We start from the raw sequence: 27,088 nt of genomic DNA on the forward strand, positions 1-27,088 counted from the left end.
CACGTCTGGGAGGGGGCGCCGTCTCCGCCCCCGCTTCGGGAGGAGGCCGAAGCGGCCACGTCCATTGCCCCGGGGTGAAGAAGCGGCCCCACCTCGGGCTTGTACTCCTCACGGCCTCCAAACATGTCCGAGGTGAAGAGCCGGAAGAAGTCAGCGCCCAAGGCAGCGCCCGCGGAGCCCGGGAAGCGGAGCGAGGGCGGGAAGAGCCCCGAGGCCCGGGGCAGTGGAGGCAGGGGCTGGGCGGACCCCCGGACGGGCCTGAGCCTGCTGTCGCTGGGGACATGCCTGGGCCTCGCCTGGTAAGTGGACGCGAGACATGGGGGAGCCGGCCGCGCAGCTGCCCGCGTCCTGCGTCCTGCCTCCTGTGGTCGCTCCGCTCTTTGGGATCACGTCCTTGCCCCGGCCCCAGCCGGCTCAGCGCCCCGATAACCTTCAACCTCCAGATTGTTCCTCTGTCTCAATTCCGAAGAAGGGGCAGCCTGCCGTTTTCCTTTTAGTTTCTTTTCCTCCTTTTTTGTAATTTTCCTTTGTACTGGTAGCATGTTCTCTACCGCTTAATTGGAGTTGAGGCTAAGGTTTAGGAACATTTCAGCCATTTCTTAAGAGATGGCAGATGATTCCAAACTTTATAAATTAAAACGTCTACTACACGTCGGAAGCTTTTGCGTTTTTCTAAACCGTTACTTCCTATCCCATTGCATTTGTCCAGGACAGTCCCCTCTTCCTCCCTCTCCCCACCGTAAATGTCTAATGGAAAAGTTTGCAACTTTAAAAAGAATTCATTGTGGTTTCAAAGCAACAGACGTTGAAGATAATGTCAAAGTTTGGAGGATTTCCCATTTTTTGAAGACTATGTATTATGAGCTTAGAGTCTTTTCCTAAGTTACGGATTGAACTCTAATTACTGTAAAGGTACAAAAGTACAGTAGTTGTGTTCACTTGAAACTAAGCATTTATAGTTTTTAAACCGAATAAATAGTGACGTATTGATGCCATAGGGAAAACGAATGTAGAAATAACCTTAAAACCACCTTCCTGATTTTATTTTCTCCAGTCATTTTCTTTAGAGGGGAAAAAAACCTATTTCATTTTAGTAACAATACTGACACTTTAAATTAGAAAATCCCTCTATTTTTCACCACAATGTTAAAATATTTAGAAGATCGTTTTTTAACAATCCTGGAGTCCCTGCGTGGTGCATCCGATTAAGAGCTTATGAACTAACCAAAAGGGTGGTGCTTCTAACCCATCCAGAGGCACTGGGAAGAAAGACCTGGTTTCGAGAAACGTCACAACCATAGAAAAAACTCTACGGAGAACAGTTATACTCTGCAACACGTGGGGTCCCCATGAGTCAGAACAAACATGATGGCACCTGGTTTTGTTTATTTTTGTTTGTTATTAAAAATCTCAGAGCAGTAAAGAAGGGTCCCCGGACATCCTCTAGCCTAGAACATTTGTGATGCTAGTATATTTCTAATTGTACTTCACTGATAACTTATCTGAGAGTTGTTTATTTTTCACCAAAGTTAGTAGAAGATCTATTACAATAAAGTGAAAAGTTGATTATTAGATGTTCTTTTCCAAAAAAGATTTAATGTTTCATTTTACTAATGTGGTTTTTTTGTTTAGGTGATATTTTTTATCTGGAAAGAATAAATGTACTGAATTTACTGTTTTAGGTAAACTGCTCTTATGCCTAAAAATGCATGTCCTTTTTAGAAAATAAAAAACCCTTGTTGGGGAAGTTATTCAGTAATAGAATTTAGCAAAATAAAAGATACATTGCTTCACTTGGGAACATAATACAACTGGTTTTAGTTACGAAATATATTAGTTTAATTCTCATTAATTAGCCAAAGTTTCATATTCACATGAGATAATAAAATGATCAGCTTTTCAGTATTTAGTTATTGTCCTGGAAAAAAGCTCCAATAGGAAACTAAATTTTAAGGGGAAAAAAGTGTCGGAAGACCGATGCTAAAGCTCAGGAATTTACTGTTAGTGTCTGCAATAAAAACAAACATGTTCCATTCAATAAAAAGAAAAAAAAATTTTTTTTTTTTAAGGGAGATTTTATTTGAACTGTGTCATTGCAAAATAATAAAACAATGGTGAATCAAATTATTTCTGTGGCATATTCTATGATTGTTTATGAAAATAGTTGGCTTTGTTAATTGTCCTAGTGAAATCTTTACCACAAGAGTTGAAGTATATATACTTTAGTCATTTTTTATCGTAAATGATTTATCCATGATAAATTCAGGAATAACATTTTATCCTGGTAAAACATTTGCAAGCATTTCCCAAATAAAAGACATGTTGGCATCTCTTAAAGCATGTAAAAGCTTTACCACTTCAAGACATACTTCTGCATCTAAAAGTTGGCCCATCAAGTCTTTATTGAAAGCTTACTGTACTGACATTGTTCTGGTTACGATACAACAGTGAATAATAATGTTTGCCCGTGTACTCTTAAATGCAGCTTATCCATCCTTTGTCTAAGTTGGGGGGAAAAATCTGAACCAATTCATGGCCCAAGAAGGATTTCAAGGCATCACATTGTATAATTGTTTTCAGACCTTGTCTTAGTTAACTAAGTGCTGCTGTAACAGAAGTATCACAGGTAGGTAGCTTTAAAGAACAGAAATTTATTTTCTCATAGTTTAGAAGGCTGGAAGTGGGAATTCAGGACATGGCTGTAGTGGGAGGCCCTCCCTTGTGTATTTCAGCTTGCAAGCACAATCCTTGTCTGTCTCCATCACCTGCCTTTAACCCTCTGTCTGTGTCCCTGTGTATTCTGCTCTTCATATAACTCAGAAGTGATTATATTTAGGATCCATCCTATACTGCTGTGGCCTCATTAACTTCATAATACAAAATTGTTTCCAAATAGGATAACAGGTACAGAGGTTAGGATTTCAATACATATTTTGGGAGGGAAGAAACTTAATCCATAACAGACCTTTAGTCTTTGAATCCTTGTTTGGAAAGTAAACACATAGTGAGTAACGGACTTAAAAGTGTGATACTTTAACATCTCTCTGCTAAATAAAGTTCTAATGTATTATCCTACGAGGAACCATGGTTGTTCAATGGTCAGCAGTTAGAATTCACCAGCTGCTCTGCGGGAGAAAGGTAGCTATGGCAGTCTGCTCTTGTAAAGATTACAACCCTGGAAACCCTGCGGGGGCAATTCTCTGTTCTACAGGGTTGCTATGTGTCAGAATCCACTTGCTAGCAATTGATTTGGGTTTTATATTATCCTATGTCAGCTTAATAATAAAACGTTGAAGGTAACACCCAAAACTGTATTGCTTGAGTATTAGTTTGTATATTTTATTTCTCAACTCTTAAGAAACGTATTCAGATAAGAGGATTGAAGGAATTCTCTCAAAATGTTAAATAATTGTGAAGTTACTAAGCGAGACCCAAATAAAACCTTTTACATATAAGGTTATTACATAGAAATTTAACCAACTGGAAGTTTTATTGTGAAGTTTCTGCTGTAAATGTCAACAGATTATAAAATTGCCTTTATAGAAGTTTCGCATAGCATTTGTGATAATCACATGCAAGAAGTCAACACGCCTTTAAACAATCAGATAACTTGGGTTTTTTTTTCTCTATCATCCAATATAACTTTCTCTACAAATCATGTGTACCACAAAAAGTTGGCTAACCTAATTTCTCACCATTTTTTTTTTTTCTTTTTGGTTGGTCTCAGCTGCCACCAAGTTGGTTCCAACTCATAGTGACCCTATGTACACAGAATGAAACACTGCTGGGTCCTGTTCCATTCTCACAATCGTTATTATGCTTGAGCCCATTGTTGCAGCCACTGTGTCAATCTCCTTGAGGGCCTTCCCCTTTTTTGCTGACCCTCTGCTTTACCAAGCATGATGTCCTTCAGTGACTGATGCCTCCTGACAACATGTCCAAAGCATGTGAGATGAAGTCTCGCCATCGTTGCTCCTAAGGAGCATTCCTGTACTTCTTCCAAGACAAATTTGTTCATTCTTTTGAAAGTCCATGGCATATTCAATATTCTTCGCCAACACCACAGTTCAAAGGCGTCAACTCTTCTTCGGTCTTCCTTATTCATGGTCTAGCTTTTGCATGCATATAAGGTGATTAAAAACACCATAGCTTGGGTCAGGTGCACCTTAGTCTTCAAGGTGACATTTTTGTTTTTCAACACTTAATGAGGCCTTGCAGCAGATTTGCCAAATGTAATGCATCTTTTGATTTCTTGACTGCTGCTTTCATGGGTGTTGATTGTGGATCCAAGTAAAATGAAATCCTTGACAACTTCAGTCTTTTCTCCATTTATCATGATGTTGCTTATTGGTCCAGTTGTGAGGATTTTTGTTATCTATATGTTGAGGTGTAATCCATATTGAAGGCTGTGGTCTTTGATCATCAGTGAGTGCTTCAAGTCCACTTCACTTACAGCAAGCAAGTTTATGCATCTGCACAATGCAGGTTGTTAATGCATCTTCCTCCAATTTTGATGCCCCATTCTTCATAGAGTCCAGGTTCTTAGATTAAAAAGCTCAGCATACAGATTAAATAGGTGTACGGGGAAAGGAAACAACCATGACGCACACCTTTGCTGACTTTAACCACACAGTATCACCTTGTTCTGTTTGGATGACTGCCTCTTGATCTATGTATGGATTCCTCATGAGCACAATTAAGTGTTCTGGAATTCTCATTCTTTGCAATGTTATCCATAATTTGCTGTGATCCACACAGTCAAATGCCTTTGCATAGTCAATAAAACACGGGTAAACATCTTTCCGGTATTCTCTGCTTTCAGCCAGGATCCATCTGACATCAGCAATGATATCCCTGGTTTCATGTCCTCTTCTGAATCCAGCTTGAATTTCTGGCAGTTCTCTGTCAATATACTGCTGCAGCAGCTTTTGAATGATCTTCAGCAAAATGTTGCTTGCATGCGATATTAATGATATTGTTCAATAATATCCGCATTCTGTTGGATCACCATTCTTGGGGGTAAGCATAAATACGGATCTCTTCCAGTCAGTTGGTCAGGTCTTCCAAATTTCTTGGTAAATAGGTAAGTGAGCACTTCCAGCACTGCATCCGTTTGTTGAAACACCTCAGCTGGTATCCTGTCAATCCCTGGAGCCTTGTTTTTCGCCAATGCCTTCAGTGCAGCTTGGACTTCTTAAGTATCATCGGTTCCTGATTGTATGCTACCTCCTGAAATGGTTGAATGTTGACCAGTTATTTTTGGTATAGTGATTTGTGTATTCCTTCCATCTTCTTTTGATGCTTCCTGCATCCTTTAGTATTTTCGCCAAAGAATCCTTCAATAATGCAACTCGAGGCTTGAATTTTTTCTTCATTTCCTTCAGCTTGAGAAATTCCAAGTGTGTTCTTCCCTTTTGGTTTTCTATCCGCAGGTGTTTGCACATGTTATTATAATACTTTATTTTGTCTTCTCAAGCCACGCTTTGAAATCTTCATTTCTTTTACTTCATCATTTCTTCCTTTTGCTTTAGCTGCACTATGTTTGTTTTTTTTTTTTTATGTTCAAGAGCAAGTTTCAGAATCTCCTCTGACATCCATTTTGGTCTTTCTTTTTAATGACCTCTGCTTTCTTCATGTATGATGTCTTCGATGTCACCCCACAACTCGTCTGGTCTTCGGTCATTAGTATTCAGCACATCAAAACTATTCTTGAGATGGCCTCTAAATTCAGGTGGGATGTATTCAAGGTCGTACTTCAGCTTTCCTGGACTTGTTCTAATTTTCTTCAGTTTCAACTTGAATTTTCATATGAATAATTGATGGTCTGTTCCCGCAGTCAGCTCCTGGCCTTGTTCTGACTGATGATATTGAATATTGAGCTTTTCCATTGTTTCTTTCCACAGAGGTAGTTGATTTGATTCCTATGTATCCCATCTGCCAAGGTCCATGTGTAATACTTCTAATGTACATTATATGAGTTTTATTATTGAGTATAATGAGGTACAGATTATAGCTTTTATATGCATATGTGTTTTATTGTCATTTTGACAATGGCTGTCTTCTGTTTTCATAATGTTGACTCCTCTGTTCATTTTGCAACGTTTAGTCATCAGCACCTCCTTTCTACTCCACTGCTTTTCATTAGTTTTCTGTTACTTCTACATTTTAGTGTAAAAACTTTTTTTTAGAGATAAAGGCTTCCTTTCTAGATATTGCTTAAATATAGCCTTGAGAAAAATATTAGTAGACATCAAAGATCTCATTCTGAATAGTTTATTATTTCTTCGTCTGCAGTATTTCTTGTGAAGACATCTGTTGTTGAAGATTTCTCACCATCTTACTCACTGGGCTGTGAACTGTAACCAGGGGTGGTGTTTTACTCATCCTTGCCTGAGTAATACAATTAAACCAATACTGCCATGTAGTTAGCTGCTGGTTACCATCAAGTCAATTGCAACTCATGGTGACTCCATGTGTGTTATAGTAGAACTGTACTCCATAGAATTTTCAATGGCTAATTTTTGCTAAGTAGATCACCGGGCCTTTCTCCCAAGGTGCTTCTGGGTGGACTCAAACTGCCAACCTTTCTGTTAGCAGCCAAGCGGTTTAACCATTTGCACCACCCAGGAACTCCTACCACATAGTAGGCTCTGTAAATGTTTGTTAAAATAAACTGATAAAAGCTGCAGCTACCAATACTAGAATTTATGTTATTCTTACCAGATATTGGTATAATACACCTTTAAGATTCAAATTTAAATGGATATGAATTAGGCATTTTAGAGTTTTTTTGTTTGTTTTATTTTCCAGGTTTGTATTTCAGCAGTCGGAAAAGTTTGCAAAGGTGGAAAACCAATACCAGCTACTGAAAATAGAAACCAACAAGTTCCAAGGACTTCAAAGTAAAATCAGTTTAATTTCAGAAAAGGTAATTATTAATTGAATTATTTGGGGAGATATACCTGTTTTTCTTCTGCACTACCACCTTCCCCACTATCACCTCCAGTTCAGAACTTCTTTGATCCTGCCTTTTAGACCATTATTATTTTAACTGTCACTGGACTTACTACCTCCTGACATTCTTCCTTCCATTTAGACTCCGATTGTATTTTGAAAGAACAAGGAGTTTCTTATGTAACAAATGTTATTGTTGAAAAAGGCCAATATGCTCGTATAGACTTGATCTTAATTTTCTATTTAAATATCAGGTGTCTAAAAAACCCAAACCAGATCCATTGCTGTCAAGTCAATTCCAACTCATAACGACCCTATAGGACAGAGTAGAACTGCCCCATAGGGTTTCCAAAGCTATAATCTTTATGGATCATCTTTCTCCCTCGGAACAGCTGGTGGGCTCAAACCGCCTACCTTTCAGTTAACAGCCAAGCACTTAACCACTATGCCACCAGAGTGCCTATCAAGTGTCTAGGGAATTGAAGATAGGCTTAATCATTAGATATAAAATTAGAATATAAATAGCATTTACTGGGAAAAGATCCATCAACGTTTTTCTTTATTTTCCATTTTGCAAGCATATATTTATATGCATATTCAATAAGAACAACTAATGTAAGTATTGATTCTAAAGCCAAATAATAGTTCTACTAAAAATTAAAATAACATCCGTATGTATATTGCATTTCTTAAAGCTTCAAATGCTAATTTCCACCAAATGCTTTATTACTGTGATTCTTAGAAATGGGAGACAGATAAAAATTTCTATAACTCCCATACCTCTCAGGAGAGGGTCAGCATCAATCAATAAGGTATTGTCTGGCTACCATGGAGTAAGCTATCATTGGGAAACATGGTTTGTTCATTCATTCTTTCACTAAACCTTTACTTATGTCCAAAAGTAGACAAAGACTTGTGCTTGGCACCAAGTGGGCTAGGATGTTGTAAAAATAGATATGGTACAGAGGACTGCAGACAGAGCCCATGCGCAGAATGAGTTCTAATCTCCCAGAAGAGAAAAGCCGTGAATGATGTGCATCTTTCAGCAAATGCCAGGAGATTCCGTGGATGATAAACTTGGGGATCTCTGGGAAGGTGCTTCAAGGAGTTGATATTCTGACCTAGGGCTCAAGTCGAAATCTGGTTGTAGTTGTTTGCGTTACTCTAATGAGAGAGAACATAACTGGTAGAAAAAGTTCCAGGAGCTGAAAACTTCAGTATACTTGATTAAAAGCAATTGAAAGCAAATTTTGAACAAAATTAGATTTCTTTTTTAAACAGAAAAATTTGGTGAAAATTACAGTGCTTTTGGAAGCAGATTTTTTAAATATTATCGTTGTTGCTGTTGTTTTTGTTAGGTGCCATTGAGTCGATTCCGACTCATAGTGACGCTGTGCACAATAAAACGAAACACTGCCCGATCCTGCGCCATCCTCACAATTCTTGCTATGCTCATGCCCGTTGTTGTAGCCACTGTGTCAATCACTGTGTCAGTCATCGTAGGATTCAAAAAATAGTCAGTCTTTGCATAACTCTTTCTCTCCCAGTCTTACCTGGGAGTAGTTTAACAATAGCTGCCTTTTTCATCAAAGCTAGACCTAAAACCAGTGGGGCTCGGGAGGCGACTGGACATGGGCTCTCATGATAACTGAATGACCTTGGACAAATCACTCCAAATCACTTCTCTTGGCCTCCATTTCATCATTTAGTAAATGACAATACACATTGCCATCGAGTCAATTCCGATGCATAGTGACCCAATAGGACAGAGTAGAACTGCCCCACAGGCTTTCCAAGGCTGTAAATCTTTACTGAAGCAGACTGCTACATCTTTCTCCTGTGAATTGGCTGGTGTGTTCAAACCGCTGACCTTTCTGTTAGCAGGTGAGCACTTAACCACTGCACCACGAGGGCTCCATAAATAAGAATAACAAGATTTTTGTAAGGATCAGATGAGATAGAGTGTATGTGCAAACACTTTGAAAACTTTCAAGCGCTAATAAATTTTAGATATTAGCTCTTTTTAAAAAAAATAAAATCTATTAGAATATATTGGCAACCCAGCATAAGTGCTAGTTATTGTGTATACTAGTCATAATATTTGCAGATTAAATCTTGAGACCTTTATTGACCCTGAAAAGATGGTTTTGTATTTAGAGTGTACTGCCTCCAGGTTACAGTGATGTTACGAGGAACAGCCTAAAGAGAAAACTACCTGAGGTGAAGATAAGCATACTCTTCAAAATACTGCTAATAGAGCAACTAAACCTAACGTTATTACCAATGTACAGCTGTTTCTCAAAATTGATTTTTAAAGGAACTTGTATTAGGACTAGATGTTCACATTAATCATTTTTAATTCAGAGTAGTCATATTATATTACAACTGTTACACACTGTTCCCAGCTTTCACCTTGAACTGTTTTCGGTCTTAATTGTGGTGGGCCCAGAAGGCTTGTGGACATTCTTCTTAAACATCAACAAAGGTGTTCTTTATACCCTGAGACATGGGGACCCCAAAAAGGCATAAGGGGGACACGAAGTCCAAGAAAGACAAAAACTGTGAGAAAAAGATATTTCATCCCAATTTTTTAAATGTCTTTGGCAGTTCTCTGTCTGACCTGTATCACATTGTGACAGACACTGGGGAAGAAATTAGGGCCGTGAACACATCTTATTCCTCTCCAGCACAGGGGCAGGCTAAAGGGAAAAAGTCCAGAATTCAGTCCTGTGAGTTCTGCCTTCACACCTTGTGCACAACTTGCTCACCACCTGTACTTTTAAGGCCTTAATATGTTCCTTTAAATGTACTCATTCGTTTTCCTCAAGTCAGTTTGGTATCAAGGACATTTGGTATCACCATCAGAATGGGAAATTAGTATCACTTGCTGCAAAATAAAAGTAACCATAAAAACCCTCAACAAGATGGTTTTACACAGTGGCTGCAACAGTGGGCTCAAGCATAACAATGATTGTGAGGTTGGCACAGTTTCACGTGGTGTAATCTTTACAGAAGCAGATTGCCACATCTTTCTCCAGCTGAGCAGCTGGTGGGTTTGAATCACCAACCTTTCAGTTAGCAGCTGAGCACTTAACCAGTGCACCACCAGGGCTCCAATTAAATTGTTGCCATGACTAATTTGCCATCAGAAAATTCAACAGTAAGATATCTTCTTTTTTTTTTTTTCCTTTTTGTGTGCTTTGGGTGAAAGTTTACAGCTCAAGTTAATTTCTCGTACAAAAATTTATACACATACTGTTTGTGCCATTGGTTGCAATCCCCACAATGTGACACCATATTCCCCTTTTCTACCCCGTTTCCCTGTGTCCATTTGACCAGCTCCCGTCCTTTCCTGCCTTCTCATCCTGCCCCCAGACAGGAGCTGCCCATTTGTTCTCAAGCATCTGATTAAACTAAGAAGCACATTCAAAAAAAAAAAGTAACCATAAAAAAATGTTCCCAATGAAAATACATTACTAAGTTCTGGTCAGCTGTCTTTGCCTGCCAGACTTCTGACCTGCAGCCTGGTCTCTCTTGGTTAAAAAGGAAGATGAGCAAGTGGTAGGGAAGTGTGAGAGACAGAGTAGCACACCCAAGTGGGACTTTTTTGCCTTAACATTAATTCAAAGGACTGAGTGTGAATTTAAAAGGTGACTTTTTTTTCACTGGGGTTTGATGCTACTCGACGGCAGTGGGTTTGGTTTTTTTTTTTTTTTTTTAATGGCATGACCATGTACCATTTAATATACTACCAGCTGTATATGTCCCTCACTATAAAATAAATGGAAGGATATTAAAAAAAAAAAAAAAAGGAAGGGGCCTAAGACATGATCTCTTCTAAAGAATTGAGAAATTTTCCCATCTTCCTCACCTGGTGAACTCATCAGTCTGTTAAAACAGTCAGATTTTGGAGTCACGTCTAAGCCTTTCCTCATTGCCTTCCCCACTTTGTATCCCTTCTCTAAGCATCCACTGCTCCCTGTGCTAATTCTGTTGCACTAGTCACCATCTATTGTGATTTTGTTGTTGTTGTTAATTGGTTTCTCTCTCCTACTGCTCGTTACAGCAAACACCATGTCTTTCAGTGCTAAATCCCCAGTACCTAATGAGATAACTAGCTAACAAAAGGCACTCAAGAAATCTTAATATATGATATAAAATATACAAAACACTCTGTCTCCTATTTTGCCTGTCAAATTGTGAAGTCAGGAACCATGCTTTACTGTATTTATCTTTTTATATCCACCATCGAGTACAAGGTCTGGCAAAGAGTGAACACTCGAAAATTATTGGATTATATCTGCTAAGCGCCAAATATGTGGCAAAACATAATACATTAGGTGCTACAGGAGTTCAGGCTGTTAGGGCTAGGGCTATGGAAGAATGCTATGCTGAGGAGCTGAGATTTAGTCTAGACCTTGAAGTAAGAACTTAGCTAAGCTGAGATGAGAAAGTAAATAGCATATGAAGAGGCCATGGAATTTGGTATTTTATCCCAGAAGTGTTAGGAAACACCACAGGCTTTTTAACAGTGGTATAGTTGTACTATGTGTATAGCAGTTTTTGAAAGCTTAATCTGGTAATAAAGTATAGGATGATGCAGAGAAGTTACTGGAAACAAATATTATATGATACTGCCTCTAGAATACTTTCTTTGATCATTGAAGTCTGGGTTGGGTGCCCCACCTAAGTGTTTTCGTAGCTTTTCCCCTGTCATAGTGCATATAGACTTGTCTTTCTGCCCAATTAAACTAAGCCTCTTAAAGGCACAGCTATGTCTTGTTCACTATTACTTGTTCACTATTACTTATCACTTGTTCACCTCAGCACAGTACTGCAAACTTTTGATAAATTAATGATCATTTCTAGGCCTCCCCATAGTCTCTAAAGATGTTACCTGTGTGCAGGTATAGACCAAAAGTGGTCCATAACCTGGCCCTCCTAGTTTCCAGATATATGATAAGAGATGCCAGGAGCTTAGGATAATTTACAGATCCTTAGAACACTTTATCATTTGATGAGAGTTGTCACACTAAACCATTTTTAAAATTGTTTTTGCCTTTGCTGTAAGATCTGATTTCTGGTACCTTCTCTGGTACCTTTGTTTCCAATCAAAACACTCTTCCAGAATCATAGAATTTAGGAAATGTAGCAAATTTCATAACAAATTAGTTTCTAAAAAGCCAGATAACATTAAAAATGATACCTAAATTACTTTTAGTTGGAGTAAAAAAGAGGGAAATGTTATACACTGCAGGCTTCTTTAACATTATCTCTTGAATATGAGTGCATGAAAATATGTAGGTATCTGGGATTATAAATTTAGGTGTATGTTTTCTCAACAGGGCTAACCTATTCATTTTGTTTAAAATATGTTAAAACAACTATAAAAGTAATGTTTTTGTCAGTATGATTCTGATATACTAGGAAATTTTAGGCATCTTGAAAATTTGAATTTGGAACATGTTGTACTCCTGATTGTTGGTGTGTTTCTTTAATATGACAATTATTAAGTAGCCTTGGGAATTGTTTTGTGTTACAAATGCAGCTTGAGTCTACTGAAAGTATCCTGCAGGAAGCTACATCATCCATGTCTTTGGTGACCCAGTTTGAGCAGGAAGTGTCCAGCCTCCAAAGCATCATACATGACGTTCAAGATAGTGAAGAGGTGCTCACTCAAAAGATACAAAGCCTTAATGAGAAATTCCAGAATGTTACAGATTTCTTGAAGAGGAGCCTAGAAGAAATGAATGTTAACACAGACACTTTCAAATCAGAAGCAAAACACATACATTCTCAAGTTACTGTCCAAATTAACTCTGCTGAACAAGGAATAAAATTGCTAACTGAAAGACTGAAAGATTTGGAAGATAGCACACTAAGAAATATTAGAACAATAAAAAGACAAGAAGAAGAGGATCTTCTCCGAGTGGAGGAGCAGCTTGGCTCTGATACAAAAGCAGTTGAAAAGTTAGAAGAGGAACAGCATGCTCTCTTTGCCAGAGATGAGGAGTTGACTGATAAACTTTCCAACTATGAACCCAAAGTTGAAGAATGCAAGACACATTTACCAACAATTGAAAGTGCCATTCGCTCTGTTGTCAGAGTCTCTCAGGATCTAATAGGGACAGAAAAGAAAATGGAAGACTTGACTATGCAGATGTTTAATATGGAAGACGATATGCTGAAAGCAGTATCGGAAATTATGGAGATGCAGAAAACCCTTGAAGGAATTCAGTATGATAATAGCATATTAAAGATGCAAAATGAACTAGATGTTCTAAAAGGAAAAGTCCATGATTTTATAGCATATTCAAATACAAGAGAAAAGGGAACTTTAGAAGAATATAATCTAGAAAATAAAGGAATTGATGGTGATTTTTAAGCTCACTGCATTTATTCTGATGAACCATATTATTTTACACATAAATCGATTAGTTCTGTGCTCTTGAGTTATTGTGTTATACCTCACTCTGTTCTGCATCATTGGAAAATGAGATATCCACACAAATGGATTATCCAGGTAGTCAAAGCGTATCTTTTAAGCACTAGAATTTATTTCATTTTAACCGTTTTAAATAGAAATATTTCTATACTTTCTAAAGCAATATACTTAGTAATTTTTAATTTCTTATAACTAATTGACATCATTATGAATTTCACCTATTATAGTGCATCCAGCTATATTGAAGTCTCAAGGAGCTATTGAGGCTTGTTAACCACTTCACTAAGTGACCCCAGCTTGCTGTTTTTCAAATCTTATGTCTGTTCCTTATACCGTCTCTGACATCTGCTCTTATGGTCAGGGTAGGTTGGTAGTTGGCCTGCTTCAGCCAGTTCTTCACTTTCCCTTGTGATTTACTATAGACTGATCAATTCAGTCAACCAAGTTCATAGGAATTCTGTCTAAAAAAAAAAGATAACATGTCCAAGGAAGAGCCTGAGTGGCTTTTCTGTAAATTCATATGGATTTTTTGAAATCTATGAAAACTGGCAAACTGTTTTGCTTTTTATGAAGGTTCTAAACTGTGTTACAGATACTTAGAAGAATTGTTTAAAATAAAAGTGTATATGCTCTCATTAAAGGCCCTTCTTAAGTGTATATGCTTTGAAATATGGACTTTTGGAATATCTTTGTATACCTGGAATTTTTTTTTAAGGTTCTGTGTTATAAGCTGTTGAATTTGCTACACACATGATCTGTAGATAAGTTATTCTACTTTCAATCAAAATATACCAATAAGGCTATGGCCTGTTTTAAAGAAGAAAAAGTCAGCATAATGATAATTATAGTAATTATGGTAATTTAAATTATGTTATTATTTTAAAGATTTCCCCAGACTAATTACCCAGCTAAATCTGTTTTACATATTGATTTTATTCCCTCAAAGTTATATAATCTAGTCACAGGAAGTAAGACATTGGCATACTGAGATTAAGGAGAAGTCTAACTAGATTTTTACAGTAATGATAATTACAAATATAAAAATTTTATTGGTAAACTGATGTATCAGGAGTATCTAAACTTGGCATTGAAAACTGAGTCCACTGCATATGAAGTTCTGTTAGTTGTTTCTTCTTGCTGATAACATCTGTAGTCCCAGTTTTATAATGTGCTTTCAGTGGGTTTCAATGCAAAGAACTCAAAAGCAATCAGTTACAAATGTATATGGAGTCAGGTAGTTTTACTCTATAAATCTGAGAATTTTTGAAGAAATCCCAAATAAACTCTGCATTTGGGGCCAGAAGGGCCTATTTTACATAGCTGTGGGTCTTAAAAATAAGCCTGTAGAGTACTATTTTAAGGAATATAAGCATTAATTTCTGGAATCTGAACATTAAGTTTCTTGACTTCTGAATCTAAATTCTTATTTGTGTGCACTGACAAAATTGTACTTATTTATGTTTTTATTTCGATGCTAATAAAATAGATTATATAGTTAGCTGGAACGTTGTTGTTTCAGTCTGTATCCTGTCAGGGCAGAAATGATCCCTTCTCTGGTACTGATCACTTTTCCTTTTTTTGCCTGTCACCAAATTTGACACAACTCTTTAATGGACTTGTATATCGCATATTAATGCTTATTGAAAGCAACTGGAAACAAGGTGGCCACTGTGCTTTATAGTGACAGTTACTGTAGTATGGAAATTAATACTACCCTTCCACAAGTGTTACTTGAGAAAACTATTGAAGCAGATATATATACATATGTGTATACATACGCACACACCTTTATTCAGAGATGTTTCTATAAAAAATTGTCATTGAAGAGATTTAGATGTTGTCTAATGGGTCTTTCTTTGTTTCTTTCATTATTTGACACAGATACTTGAAATTTCAAAAACTTTTCTTTGTATCAAATACTAAATTATATTGTTAGTCCTTTTAAGGAAAATTACCAATATTTTTAGATATATTTATCTTTATAATTGCTATTAGATTTTATATCAATTAATTTCTAACAGTACTGAATTTTAAAAATTTCTTTAGTTCAAACACTTTTATAAAACATCTAATTATTTTTAAATTTGGGGTGTAAATTTTTTAAATATAGTTGGAGTAATATTTCCTTAATTTTGTCTAATAATTAGAAGTTGTTGACTAAGTATACTTTTATATTTTATAAAGAAAATATTGATTTATTAGCCTGTATGGTTTCACAGAAACTTTGTTGTTGTTATCATTGTTAGTTGCAGTGGAACTGATCCTGACACATGGCGACCCCACGTGTGCAGAGTAAAACTGTTCCATAGGGTTTTCAAAGCCGTGACCTTTTGGAGCAGATCGCTGGGCCTGTCTTGTGAGGGTCTCTGGGTGGGTGCAAACCGCCAGTCTTTCAGCTAGTGGTCAAGCTCTTAACTGTTTGCATCACCTGGGGACTCCATTATAGAAAACTAAACCTGTAAAATATAAAGTAAATGACATTCTTTTTTATCTCAATTGTAGGCCAGTTTAAGAATCTATAATCTTGATCAAAGGTTGATATGATAAACCAAAAATAAAACCTGTTGCCATCGAGTTGATTCCGACTCATAGCAACCAGAGTAGAACTGCCCCATAGGGTTTCCAAGGAATGCCTGGTGGATTCGAACTGCCAAACTTTTGGTTAGCAGCCATAGCTCTTAACCACTTCGCCACTGGGATTTCCATTAAAGTTAGGTTTTTTTTGTGTAATTGGTGAATTTTCGGTATCATTATTTTATGATACCGAAAATTCACCAAATACACAAAAAGCCTCCCTTCATAGACTTACCTCATATTTACACAGTTGACAAAAGCTCTGCAAATTCACTCAGCATCCGGTTCAGTTCAGCTGTGGAACTATTAATTTAATACAAACCAAATGCTCCATCTCAGCCTTACACAGCACAGAAGGAAAACACTAATGTTTTAGAGCCTATTGTATGTCTGCGACCCTATATGACAGAGTAGAACTATCCCATAGGGTTTCCAAGGAATGGCTGGTGGATTCCAACTGCTGACCTTTGGTTAGCAGACGAGCTCTTAACCACTGCACTACTAGGGCTCCTTGACACTGCTAGAAGGTTTTTATTCATTTATAAGAATAATAGTAATAGCTCCATGTATTTGAATATCTACTGTGTCCCAGTCATTGTGCTAGGCACTTTAAATGTATTATCTAATAGCTTTGCTAGCTATTAGACCCATTTTACAAACGAGGAAATGGAGGCCCAGCAGGTTTAGGAATCTTGCAGTCACAGTGCTAGGTCTGTCCAACTCCAGAGGCCACAGACCTACCATACAATGCTGCCTGATACTGTTCAACTTGGGGGGGGGTGGGAAATTAGAAGAAGTCTGCTGTCAGTGGGACCATCTTGAGAATTAAAAAAGCAGTAATTCACCAAACATGTCCACTATCACTTCACCATTAAAGTAGACTGTGAATCCCTCAAAAGGTGTAACTGTGCCCTAAAATTGTTTGGGTCTTGAACATAATAAGGAATCAGATGTTGGAGAAGAGTGGGAAAGCAGTGGTGGAGAAAGAGATCTTTTCTAATCTAGGTTTTGCCACTTAATTCTGGGGCTTAGTTTTTGAATTTGTAAAATGAGGGAATTGTACCAAATAATCTTTCAGATTCCTTCTAACACTAAGTGATTTAAATTGTAAAGATCGATAAAGTTCCCAGGTCTTTTAGTAAAGTTCAAAAATTCTTGAGTAAATTTTTGGAAGGCAGATTGGACCTATACATCATTCTGTTGAACAATGTTGCTGTTTTGTAGATTCAGGCAATATTTAACATTACAGGACAGCATCTAGCTTAATACCTTGCATACATGACAGAAACTAGGCAAATATTCAAATTCCTGATTGATTCTTTCAAGCTACAAAAAGACCCTCCAACTCTTAAGTCCATCCTAGGCAATTAGTTTAACCAATCATTAAGTAATTTTTTTTTTTTATTAACTTTTATTGAGCTTCAAGTGAACGTTTACAAATCAAGTCAGACTGTCACATATAAGTTTATATACCTCTTACTCTGTACTCCCACTTGCTCTCCCCCTAATGAGTCAGCCCTTCCAGTCTCGCCTTTTGTGACAATTTTGCCAGCTTCCAACTCTCTCTATCCTCCCATCCCCCCTCCAGACAGGAGATGCCAACACAGTCTCAAGTGTCCACCTGATATCATTAGCTCACTCTTCATCAGCATCTCTCTCCTACCCACTGTCTAGTCCCTTTCATGTCTGCTGAGTTGTCTTCGGGAATGGTTCCTGTCCTGGACCAACAGAAGGTTTGGGGACCGTGACCGCCAGGATTCCTCTAGTCTCAGTGAGACCATTAAGTCTGAGAATTTGGGGTCTGCATCCCACTGATCTCCTGCTCCCTCAGGGGTTCTCTGTTGTGTTTCCTGCCAGGGCAGTCATCGGTTGTGGCCGGGCACCATCTAGTTCTTCTGGTCTCAGGATGATGTAAGTCTCTGGTTCATGTGGCCCTTTCTGTCTCTTGGGCTCTTAGGTGTCATGTGACCTTGGTGTTCTTCATTCTCCTTTGATCCAGGTGGGTTGAGACCAATTGATGCATCTTAGATGGCCACTTGTTAGCATTTAAGACCCCAGACGCCACATTTCAAAGTGGGATGCAGAATGTTTTCATAATAGAATTATTTTGCCAATTGACTTAGAAGTCCCCTTAAGCCATAGTCCCCAAACCCCCGCCCTTGCTCCGCTGACCTTTGAAGTATTCAGTTTATCCCGGAAACTTCTTTGCTTTTGGTCCAGTCCAGTTGAGCTGACCTTCCATGTATTGAGTATTGTCCTGCCCTTCACCTAAAGCAGTTCTTATCTACTAATTAATCAGTAAAAAACCCTCTCCCACCCTCCCTCCCTCCCCCCCTCGTAACCACAAAAGTATGTGTTCTTCTCAGTTTATACTATTTCTCAAGATCTTATAATAGTGGTCTTATACAATATTTGTCCTTTTGCCTCTAATTTCGCTCAGCATAATGCCTTCCAGGTTCCTCCATGTTATGAAATGTTTCACAAATTCGTCACTGTTCTTTATTGATGCATAGTATTCCATTGTGTGAATATACCACACTTTATTTAACCATTCATCCGTTGATGGACACCTTGGTTGCTTCCAGCTTTTTGCTATTGTAAACAGAGCTGCAATAAACATGGGTTTGCATATATCTGTTTGTGTGAAGGCTCTTATCTCTCTAGGGTATATTCCGAGGAGTGGGATTTCTGGGTTGTATGGTAGTTCTAACTGTTTAAGATAACGCCAGATAGATTTCCAAAGTGGTTGTACCATTTTACATTCCCACCAGCAGTGTATAAGAGTTCCAATCTCTCCGCAGCCTCTCCAACATTTATTATTTTGTGTTTTTTGGATTAATGCCAGCCTTGTTGGAGTGAGATGGGATCTCATCGTAGTTTTAATTTGCATTTCTCTAATGGCTAATGATCGAGAGCATTTTCTCATGTATCTGTTAGCTGCCTAAATATCTTCTTTAGTGAAGTGTGTGTTTATATCCTTTGCCCACTTCTTGATTGGGTTGTTTGTCTTTTTGTGGTTGAGTTTTGACAGAATCATATAGATTTTAGAGATCAGGTGCTGGTCGGAGATGTCATAGCTGAAAATTCTTTCCCAGTCTGTAGGTGGTCTTTTTACTCTTTTGGTGAAGTCTTTAGATGAGCATAGGTGTTTGATTTTTAGGAGCTCCCAGTTATCTGGTTTCTGTTCGTCATTTTTGGTAATGTTTTGTATTCTGTTTATGCCTTGTATTAGGGCTCCTAGGGTTGTCCCTATTTTTTCTTCCATGATCTTTATCGTTTTAGTCTTTATGTTTAGGTCTTTGATCCACTTGGAGTTAGTTTTTGTGCATGGTGTGTGGTATGGGTCCTGTTTCATTTTTTTGCAAATGGATATCCAGTTATGCCAGCACCATTTGTTAAAAAGACTATCTTTTCCCCAATTAACTGACACTAGGCCTTTGTCAAATATCAGCTGCTTATATGTGGATGGATTTATATCTGGGTTCTCAATTATGTTCCACTGGTCTATGTGTCTGTTGTTGTACCAGTACCAGGCTGTTTTGACTACTGTGGCTGTATAATAGGTTCTGAAATCAGGTAGAGTGAGGCCTCCCACTTTCTTCTTTTCAGTATTGCTTTGCTTATCCAAGGCTTCTTTCCCTTCCATATGAAGTTGGTGATTTGTTTCTCTATCACCTTAAAAAATGACATTGGAATTTGGATCGGAAGTGCATCGTATGTATAGATGGCTTTTGGTAGAATAGACATTTTTACTATGTTAAGTGTTCCTATCCATGAGCAAGGTATGTTTTTCCACTTAAGTAGATCCTTTTTAATTTCTTGTAGTAGAGCTTTGTAGTTTTCTTTGTATAGGTCTTTTACATCTTTGGTAAGATTTATTCTTAAGTATTTTATCTTCTTGGGGGCTACTGTGAATGGTATTGATTTGGTGATTTCCTCTTTGATGTTTTTTTTGTTGATGTAGAGGAATCCAAGTGATTTTTGTATGTTTATCTTATAACCTGAGACTCTGCCAAACTCTTCTATTAGTTTCAGTAGTTTTCTGGAGGATTCCTTAGGGTTTTCTGTGTATAAGATCATGTCATCTGCAAATAGAGATAATTTTACTTCCTCCTTGCCAATCCAGATGCCCTTTATTTCTTTGTCTAGCCTAATTGCTCTGGCTAGGACTTCTAGCACAATGTTGAATAAGAGAGGTGATAAAGGGCATCCTTGTCTGGTTCCCGTTCTCAAGGGAAATGCTTTCAGGCTCTCTTCATTTAGAGTGATGTTGGCTGTTGGCTTTGTATAGATGCCCTTTATTATGCTGAGGAATTTTCCTTCAATTCCTATTTTGGTGAGAGTTTTTATCATAAATGGATGTTGGACTTTGTCAAATGCCTTTTCTACATCAATTGATAAGATCATGTGGTTTTTGTCTTTTGTTTTATTTATATGGTGGATTACATTAATGGTTTTTCTAACATTAAACCTGGTATAAATTCCACTTGGTCGTGGTGAATTATTTTTTTGATATGTTGTTGAATTCTGTTGGCTAGAATTTTGTTGAGGATTTTTGCATCTATGTTCATGAGGGGTATAGGTCTGTAATTTTCTTTTTTTGTGATGTCTTTACCTGGTTTTGGTATCAGGGATATGGTGGCTTCATAGAATGAGTTAGGTAGTATTCCGTCATTTTCTATGCTTTGAAATACCTTTAGTAGTAGTGGTGTTAACTCTTCTCTGAAAGTTTGGTAGAACTCTGCAGTAAAGCCATCCGGGACAGGGCTTTTTTTTGTTGGGAGTTTTTTGATTACCGTTTCAATCTCTTTTTTTGTTATGGGTCTATTTAGTTGTTCTAGTTCTGATTGTGTTAGTTTAGGTAGGTAGTGTTTTTCCAGGAATTCATCCCTTTCTTCTAGGTTTGCAAATTTGTTAGAATACAATTTTTCGTAAAAATCTGATATGATTCTTTTAATTTCAGTTGGGTCTGTTGTGATGTGGCCCTTCTCGTTTCTTATTCGGGTTATTTGTTTCCTTTCCTGTATTTCTTTAACTCTTAAGTCCATCCTAGGCAATTAGTTTAACCAATCATTAAGTAATTTTTTAAAAATAATTTGATACAACTTTGAGACTGTCACTACACTTCATTGAGATTATATTTTAGTAAAGATCAATAGTTCGTGATTATTGCTTTTATAAGCTACCAAGTGAAACAAGTTTACCAGCAGCTTTTTTAAAAAAAATAATAATTCGATCCTTTTAAGAATAAACTTTTCTTAGGTGTCTTAATTGTGTAATGCTATTATTATGCTATATTTACTGTACCAGAGCAAATACATTAATAAATAATAGCCTAGTAATGAAATAGATTAAAGTAAGTCATCTATTCCTTTCACCGTAGGAAGCCTTTTTTTCAGCACTTTATTGCAAAACTTACACCTTAAAAACAAAGCATGGTTTTGCAATCACTGCTTGATTTCCTTCCTATTTGTGGCTATTCCTTTGTGTCATACCCACGATAACATTTTCACAAGCTAATTTCTCTACCAAAGAACACATCTTAGGCCACCCACGCCACCATTAATTAATGTAGCATAAACCTATTGACAAAATTGCTAAAATTTATTTTTAAATCAAACATATATGATGGGGCAAGAAGAGAGTTCCTACTTTGAATTAACTGTCCAACTGCCCCATTTCAATAGTTCTTTGTAATGCTTTTGCAACTATATAGCTGCTCCTTTTAAAGTTCCATATAAATGAGATTCTAAGCATATTAAATTTTTATTTGTATTAATACTAATTTTATGTTAACCAAAATAAGCTCGAAAGATTAGCTGAGTAAGCCAGACAAATATAATTTAAGAAAGGTAATTCATATCCATCAAATTTTTTTTTATATATATATGAAACCCTGGTGGTGAAGTGGTTAAGTGCAATGGCTGCTAACCAAAAAGTTGGCAGTTCGAACTCACCAGGCGCTCCTTGGAAACTCTATAAGGCAGTTCTATTGTGTCGTATAGGATCACTTTGAGTCGGAATCGATGGCAACGGGTATATATATATATATATGTATATATATATGAAATAAATAATATTTTGGGAAAAAGTTTGATGTCTTTAAACTACAATCTTATTTTGTAAAAATGTTTCACAGCATGTATATTTTTTATTCCTTGTTCTCTTTTCTGAATTTTAAATAATCCATTTATTGACATTCTTTTTCCCAAACCAAACCACAAACTCCCTGAAGGTAGAGACTGTTCTTGATCATACTAGCACATAGTAGATGCCCAGTAAATGTTGTTGAACCAAACTTCTTGGTTATTAGTAGAAAACCATAGGCGATCTACTACTTTAAAACATAATACTTTCCTTAAAAGAGGTGAAAGTTAAATGTGCAAAAGTCAAATGATTGACTTACACATTATAAATGGGATGCTCTTTTCCAGAGAAACACAGAGTATATCTATTTTGGGGCATAGTTTTCAACAATATATTTCCAGTATTTTACATTTGTTCTTTGTTTTTCTTCATAGTTGCGCACACCGTCCACAAGCCTAAGTTAATCTTCTCATTAAATATTCTCACCTAACAATTCCTTATTTTGATTTCCAACTTCGTATTAAGTTTAAGAGACCCACCTATCTTATTGGAGGAGCCTTGTTTATGCAGTGGTTCAGTGCTCAACTGCTAAGCCAAAGGTCGCAACCACTCACCCTAGCGGTTCTACAGGGGAAAGATGTGGTAGTCTGCTTCCATAAAGATTTACAGCCTTGAAAATCCCATAGGGGCAGTTCTAGTCTGTCCTGTGGGGTCACTATGAGTCAGAATCAACTCGATGGCAACAGGTTTGGTTGGGTTTGATCCATCTTATTACTAGAATCAGCACTTTAATTTTCCCTTTCTCTCTTAATTTTATTAACTGATGACAAAATGAAATAAAATTCGAACTATTCAAAATACAAAATTCAATTTCCCCAACATTGCTATGCAGACAAAGTTACGGATATATTTTAATACATACATATGTATTACTAACAATAAGATATACAAAAAAATCAGATGGTCATAAGTGTGGTTCATCATACTTGAATACGCTATAAGCTGGGTACTACCTTTGCAATGCATGGTGGGGGAGGATGGCATCAAACATGAGAGTTGAGAACTACCTGTATTTGGAATCCTAGGACTTTACAGACATGGAGAAAATATTTTAAATATATGTCTTCTCTACTAAACTACGTTGGGGTGACAACCCAAGTTAATACTTAATCTTTATGTCCTTCATGCTTGGCATACCTAACAACGTGCTGGGAACTTAGAACTCGCTGAATTAAAATTTCCAAAGTTTCACAGATTGTTAGATACCCAAGAAAATGATTCATAAAAGTAATAAGCCAATAAAGCATATACATTGTTACAATCTTAGACATCGGTCCCTTCATTCTAGCACTTGTTACGTAACTATAAACAAGATTGTGTTTCAGAAGTTATGTTGCTTTGTTTCACCCCCCACCCCCAAATCTATCAAAGTTCATCTGGAGACTTCCTCCTCCCTTTCCCAGCTGACATAAAAATACACCACTGTCTCACATTTAGCTCATTTTGTCACACTGTACAGAAGACTGACGATGCGAAAATAATTACTGAAAAAATGTAATTTCCAAGAACATTTTATGAAATGTCCTTAATGTTTTTTTCTTATTTATTAGTAATACACTTAAATTTTTCTAAAGGGTCGTATTTTGAAGCTATCCTTTATCATAAGCTTCCCAGAAAAGCAGTAAAGTTACAGTTAAAATTAACACATAACAAAATTTGGGTTGAAATTTAAATGGTAAACTTTTAAGTCGATTTTAATTTAATCATTGTGGTATATTTTCTTACAGTGTCAGAAGTTTGAAGATCTCATGGAACAGTTGAAGTCTTTTCAAATAATTGTTCATCTAAAGCATCTGCAGGAGGAAATGCATGAGGTGAAAACTTGGTCCAACAGGATAACTGAAAAGCAGGGCATATTAAATGATAACTTGACAACTCTTTCTCAGGAAGTTACAAAAGTAGAGCAAAATACAACTTCTCTGGCAAAATTTGTTGCTCTCAAGATCACAACAGTAAAAACAGATATACGACGTATTTCAGGTTTAGTAACTGATGTAACATCATTGACAGATTCTGTGCAAGAACTGGAAAATAAAATAGAAAAAGTAGACAAAAATACAGTAGAAAACATAGGTGATCTTCTTTCAAGTAGCATTGACCGAACAGCAGTGCTTCGAAGGACAGCATCTGAAAATTCACAGAGAATTAGCTCCATTAAGAAGACACTGTCTGAGCTGAAGAGTGATTTCAACAAGCACAAAGAGAAACTTTTAAGCTTAGAAAGTGACAGAGCTAAAGTTCTGAAGACAGTGACTTTTGCAAATGACCTAAAACCAAAGGTGTATAATCTAAAAAAGGACTTTTCCCGTTTGGAACCATTGGTAAACGATTTAACACTACGCATTGGGAGATTGGTTACTGACTTACTACAAAGAGAGAAAGAAATTGCTTTCTTAAATGAGAAAATATCTAATTTAACAATAGTCCAAGCTGAGATTAAAGATATGAAAGATGAAATAACACACATTTCAGATACGGACTAGTTTGAAATTTTCTAGATGAGACTGAAGTAACTTTTTTTAAAATGGGAACTTTGTCATGTTATAAAAAGACTGATAGCAGAAATAATGAAATTTTGGAGTAAATACTATTTTGTATTTGATTTTACTTCATGAAGTAAAAATGAAATTTTTAAAAAGTGTTTGAACAGTTGATTGTCTAAGATAAATATGTTAAAACATGTACTTGCAACTTTCTGTAGCAAAAATGTATCCATCCCCTTAACATACATACACTCACACTGTTATACACAGTCATATAAATGGGGAGGACAGAATCTGGGAAATCTAGATGGGGAAGGTTCTGAACCCCTTCTTGCTTCCCTGGCTGCCAGGGAACACAGTATGTGTGGTCAGGTCCTAACTGAAGAAGTGCCCCTCGGGACAGTGCTGTAGCATTCACCATCTGCCTAGAGGAAGAGAAACTGGAAAGATCACAGCCTGAGGACCGCAGGAAGAGAATCAAGTAAGCCTTCCTGGCTCTCTGGAAGCTTCAGAAACAGGAAAAGCGATAGTAGCTTACCTAAAATACAGCAGAGAAGTGGCATCTAGAGCAGGGCGTGGGGGTGTGTGGCATGCAGGTGCTTGCCAAGCTTCAGAGAGAGACTGCCTCAGAGCAGGACGACTCCTCTGTGGTGACCAGAAGCAGCCAAAGAACTAGGGAAGGCGGTTCTAACATTTAAAACAGCATTAGCAATTCCAATTATGTAAAATTCTAGAAAATGCAAGCTAATCCATAGTGACAGAAAGCAGATCCATGGTTGCCTGGGTATGGATTGGAGGGAGGTATAGACTACAAAGAGGCATAAGGAGACTTGGGGATAAAGGAAATGTTTAATTGTCTTAATTGTGATGATGGTTTCATGGATATATACATGTCAGCTCATCAAATTGTAATTTTAAATATGTGTAGTTGATTACACATCAGTTATTCCTCAAAAAAGTACAATATAATAATCTTAAAAAAAATTTTAAAAACATAGTATTAGCCTCAGCTTAAAATACTTAGCATGAAGGGTATCCAGGTGCACAGAGCTGGTTACCTCAAAAAGACACCTTTATGAATTATTATACCAGAGTGGCTCTCCCCAAACCTTGGGCTTTCTACCATGGGAGAGTTAGCTACATACCCCAACGTGGTTGACCTTCCCCAAACTATTGGCCAGGAATTATATATTCATATCTCATTTGAAAAACTGAATCATTATTGCCAAAACCTGGTCATCTGTCTCTCCCTTTATAGGAAGGCTATGGGATATAGCTTGTTGATATTTTACCTCTGACCTCTTGTTTGTTAAAAAAAAAAAATCTGACAAAAGTGAGTTTAAATTTAAAGCATTTATTTGGTTTGGAAAAGATTCATGAATTGGGTAGCAACGTGCCAGTGAAACTAGGAAGTGCTCTTTTGCCAAAGACAAAAGGCAAAACAAAGCATTTTTTAGATATTTTGAACATTATTTTTATCACACTGTCAGGTCATGCAGAAGCAAAATGTACAGAACACGTGAAATTTTAACTTGTCTGAACGAAAGCATGTAGGCAAATTAAATTATGTGCACAAGCAGAAATGTTTGTGTATACCAATGCGGTCAAAACCAAAAAAAAAACCAAACTAGTTGCCACTGAGTCAATTCCAACTCATAGCAACCCTACAGGACAAAGTAGAACTGCCCCATAAGGTTTCCAAGGAGCGCCTGGTAGATTTGAACTGCCAACCTTTCGGTTAGCAGCCATAGCTCTTAACCACTATGCCAGCAGGGTTTCCAATGAAGTCAAAGGAGATAGGAATTTCAAGCGGGGAGCCTGAGGGTGAAAACATCCAGGATTCCCAGCTCCAGCAAGTTTGAAGGGCAAAAGTACAGATTTAACCTCTGCCTAGTATCCAGGTGAGGACCCCGGTGGTGCAACAGTTAAGCGCTCGGCTGGTAACCAAAAGGTTGGTGGTTCGAACCTACTCAGCGGCTCCACGGAAGAAAGACCAGGTGAAGATTATAGCCTAGAAAATCCTATGGGGCAGCTCTGTCACATGGGGTTGCTATGAGTCAAAATCGATTCAACAGCACCTAACAAGTAACATTATCCAGGCACTCGGTTACTACAACGGACTGATTGCTGCTCTTTGTCTGTGTTCAAGCACACCTACTTGTATTCACAACCAGTAGCAGTTTGCCTCTACACAGGTAGCAGATAGGTTTACCCTTAGTTGTTTCATTCATTTGTTGAAAAATGTTTATGGAGCGCTTACTGTGTGCAAAGCTCTGGTGCTGCAATTGGTGTTCTCTGATATAGAACTTACAAGTCGGCTAGGTGTTTTAGGTAGGATTCTGACTGCAAGAAACAGTAATCCATTCACATTAGCTCATAAAAAACAGTTTACGATAAACATGACTATCCCAAGAAGAGACCTGCAGTGTAAGAAGTACTCACGGGATCTGGAACTGGGAGATCTGTGGCAATAGAGGCAGCACTC

The 27,088-nt window shown here is 37.3% G+C and overlaps 1 protein-coding gene across 2 annotated transcripts; it reads left to right on the forward strand.

Moving 5' to 3' along the window:
- Nucleotides 1-26,249, forward strand: IKBIP (IKBKB interacting protein). 2 transcript variants are annotated; one of them, XM_010599525.3, is made up of 3 exons: nucleotides 1-299; nucleotides 6,811-6,928; nucleotides 23,848-26,249. In XM_010599525.3, the coding sequence occupies exons 1-3, from the start codon at nucleotides 124-126 to the stop codon at nucleotides 24,601-24,603; spliced, it is 1,050 nt and encodes a 349-aa protein (XP_010597827.1). In that variant the 5' UTR covers nucleotides 1-123; the 3' UTR covers nucleotides 24,604-26,249. The 2 variants fall into 2 exon arrangements, with proteins under 2 accessions (XP_010597827.1, XP_003405325.1); XM_003405277.4 differs by lacking the exon at nucleotides 23,848-26,249 and adding an exon at nucleotides 12,503-14,904.
- The last annotated feature ends 839 nt before the right edge of the window (nucleotides 26,250-27,088 follow it).

Source organism: Loxodonta africana, chromosome 4 (assembly GCF_030014295.1).
Source record: "Loxodonta africana isolate mLoxAfr1 chromosome 4, mLoxAfr1.hap2, whole genome shotgun sequence".
Classification (NCBI taxonomy): domain Eukaryota; kingdom Metazoa; phylum Chordata; class Mammalia; order Proboscidea; family Elephantidae; genus Loxodonta; species Loxodonta africana.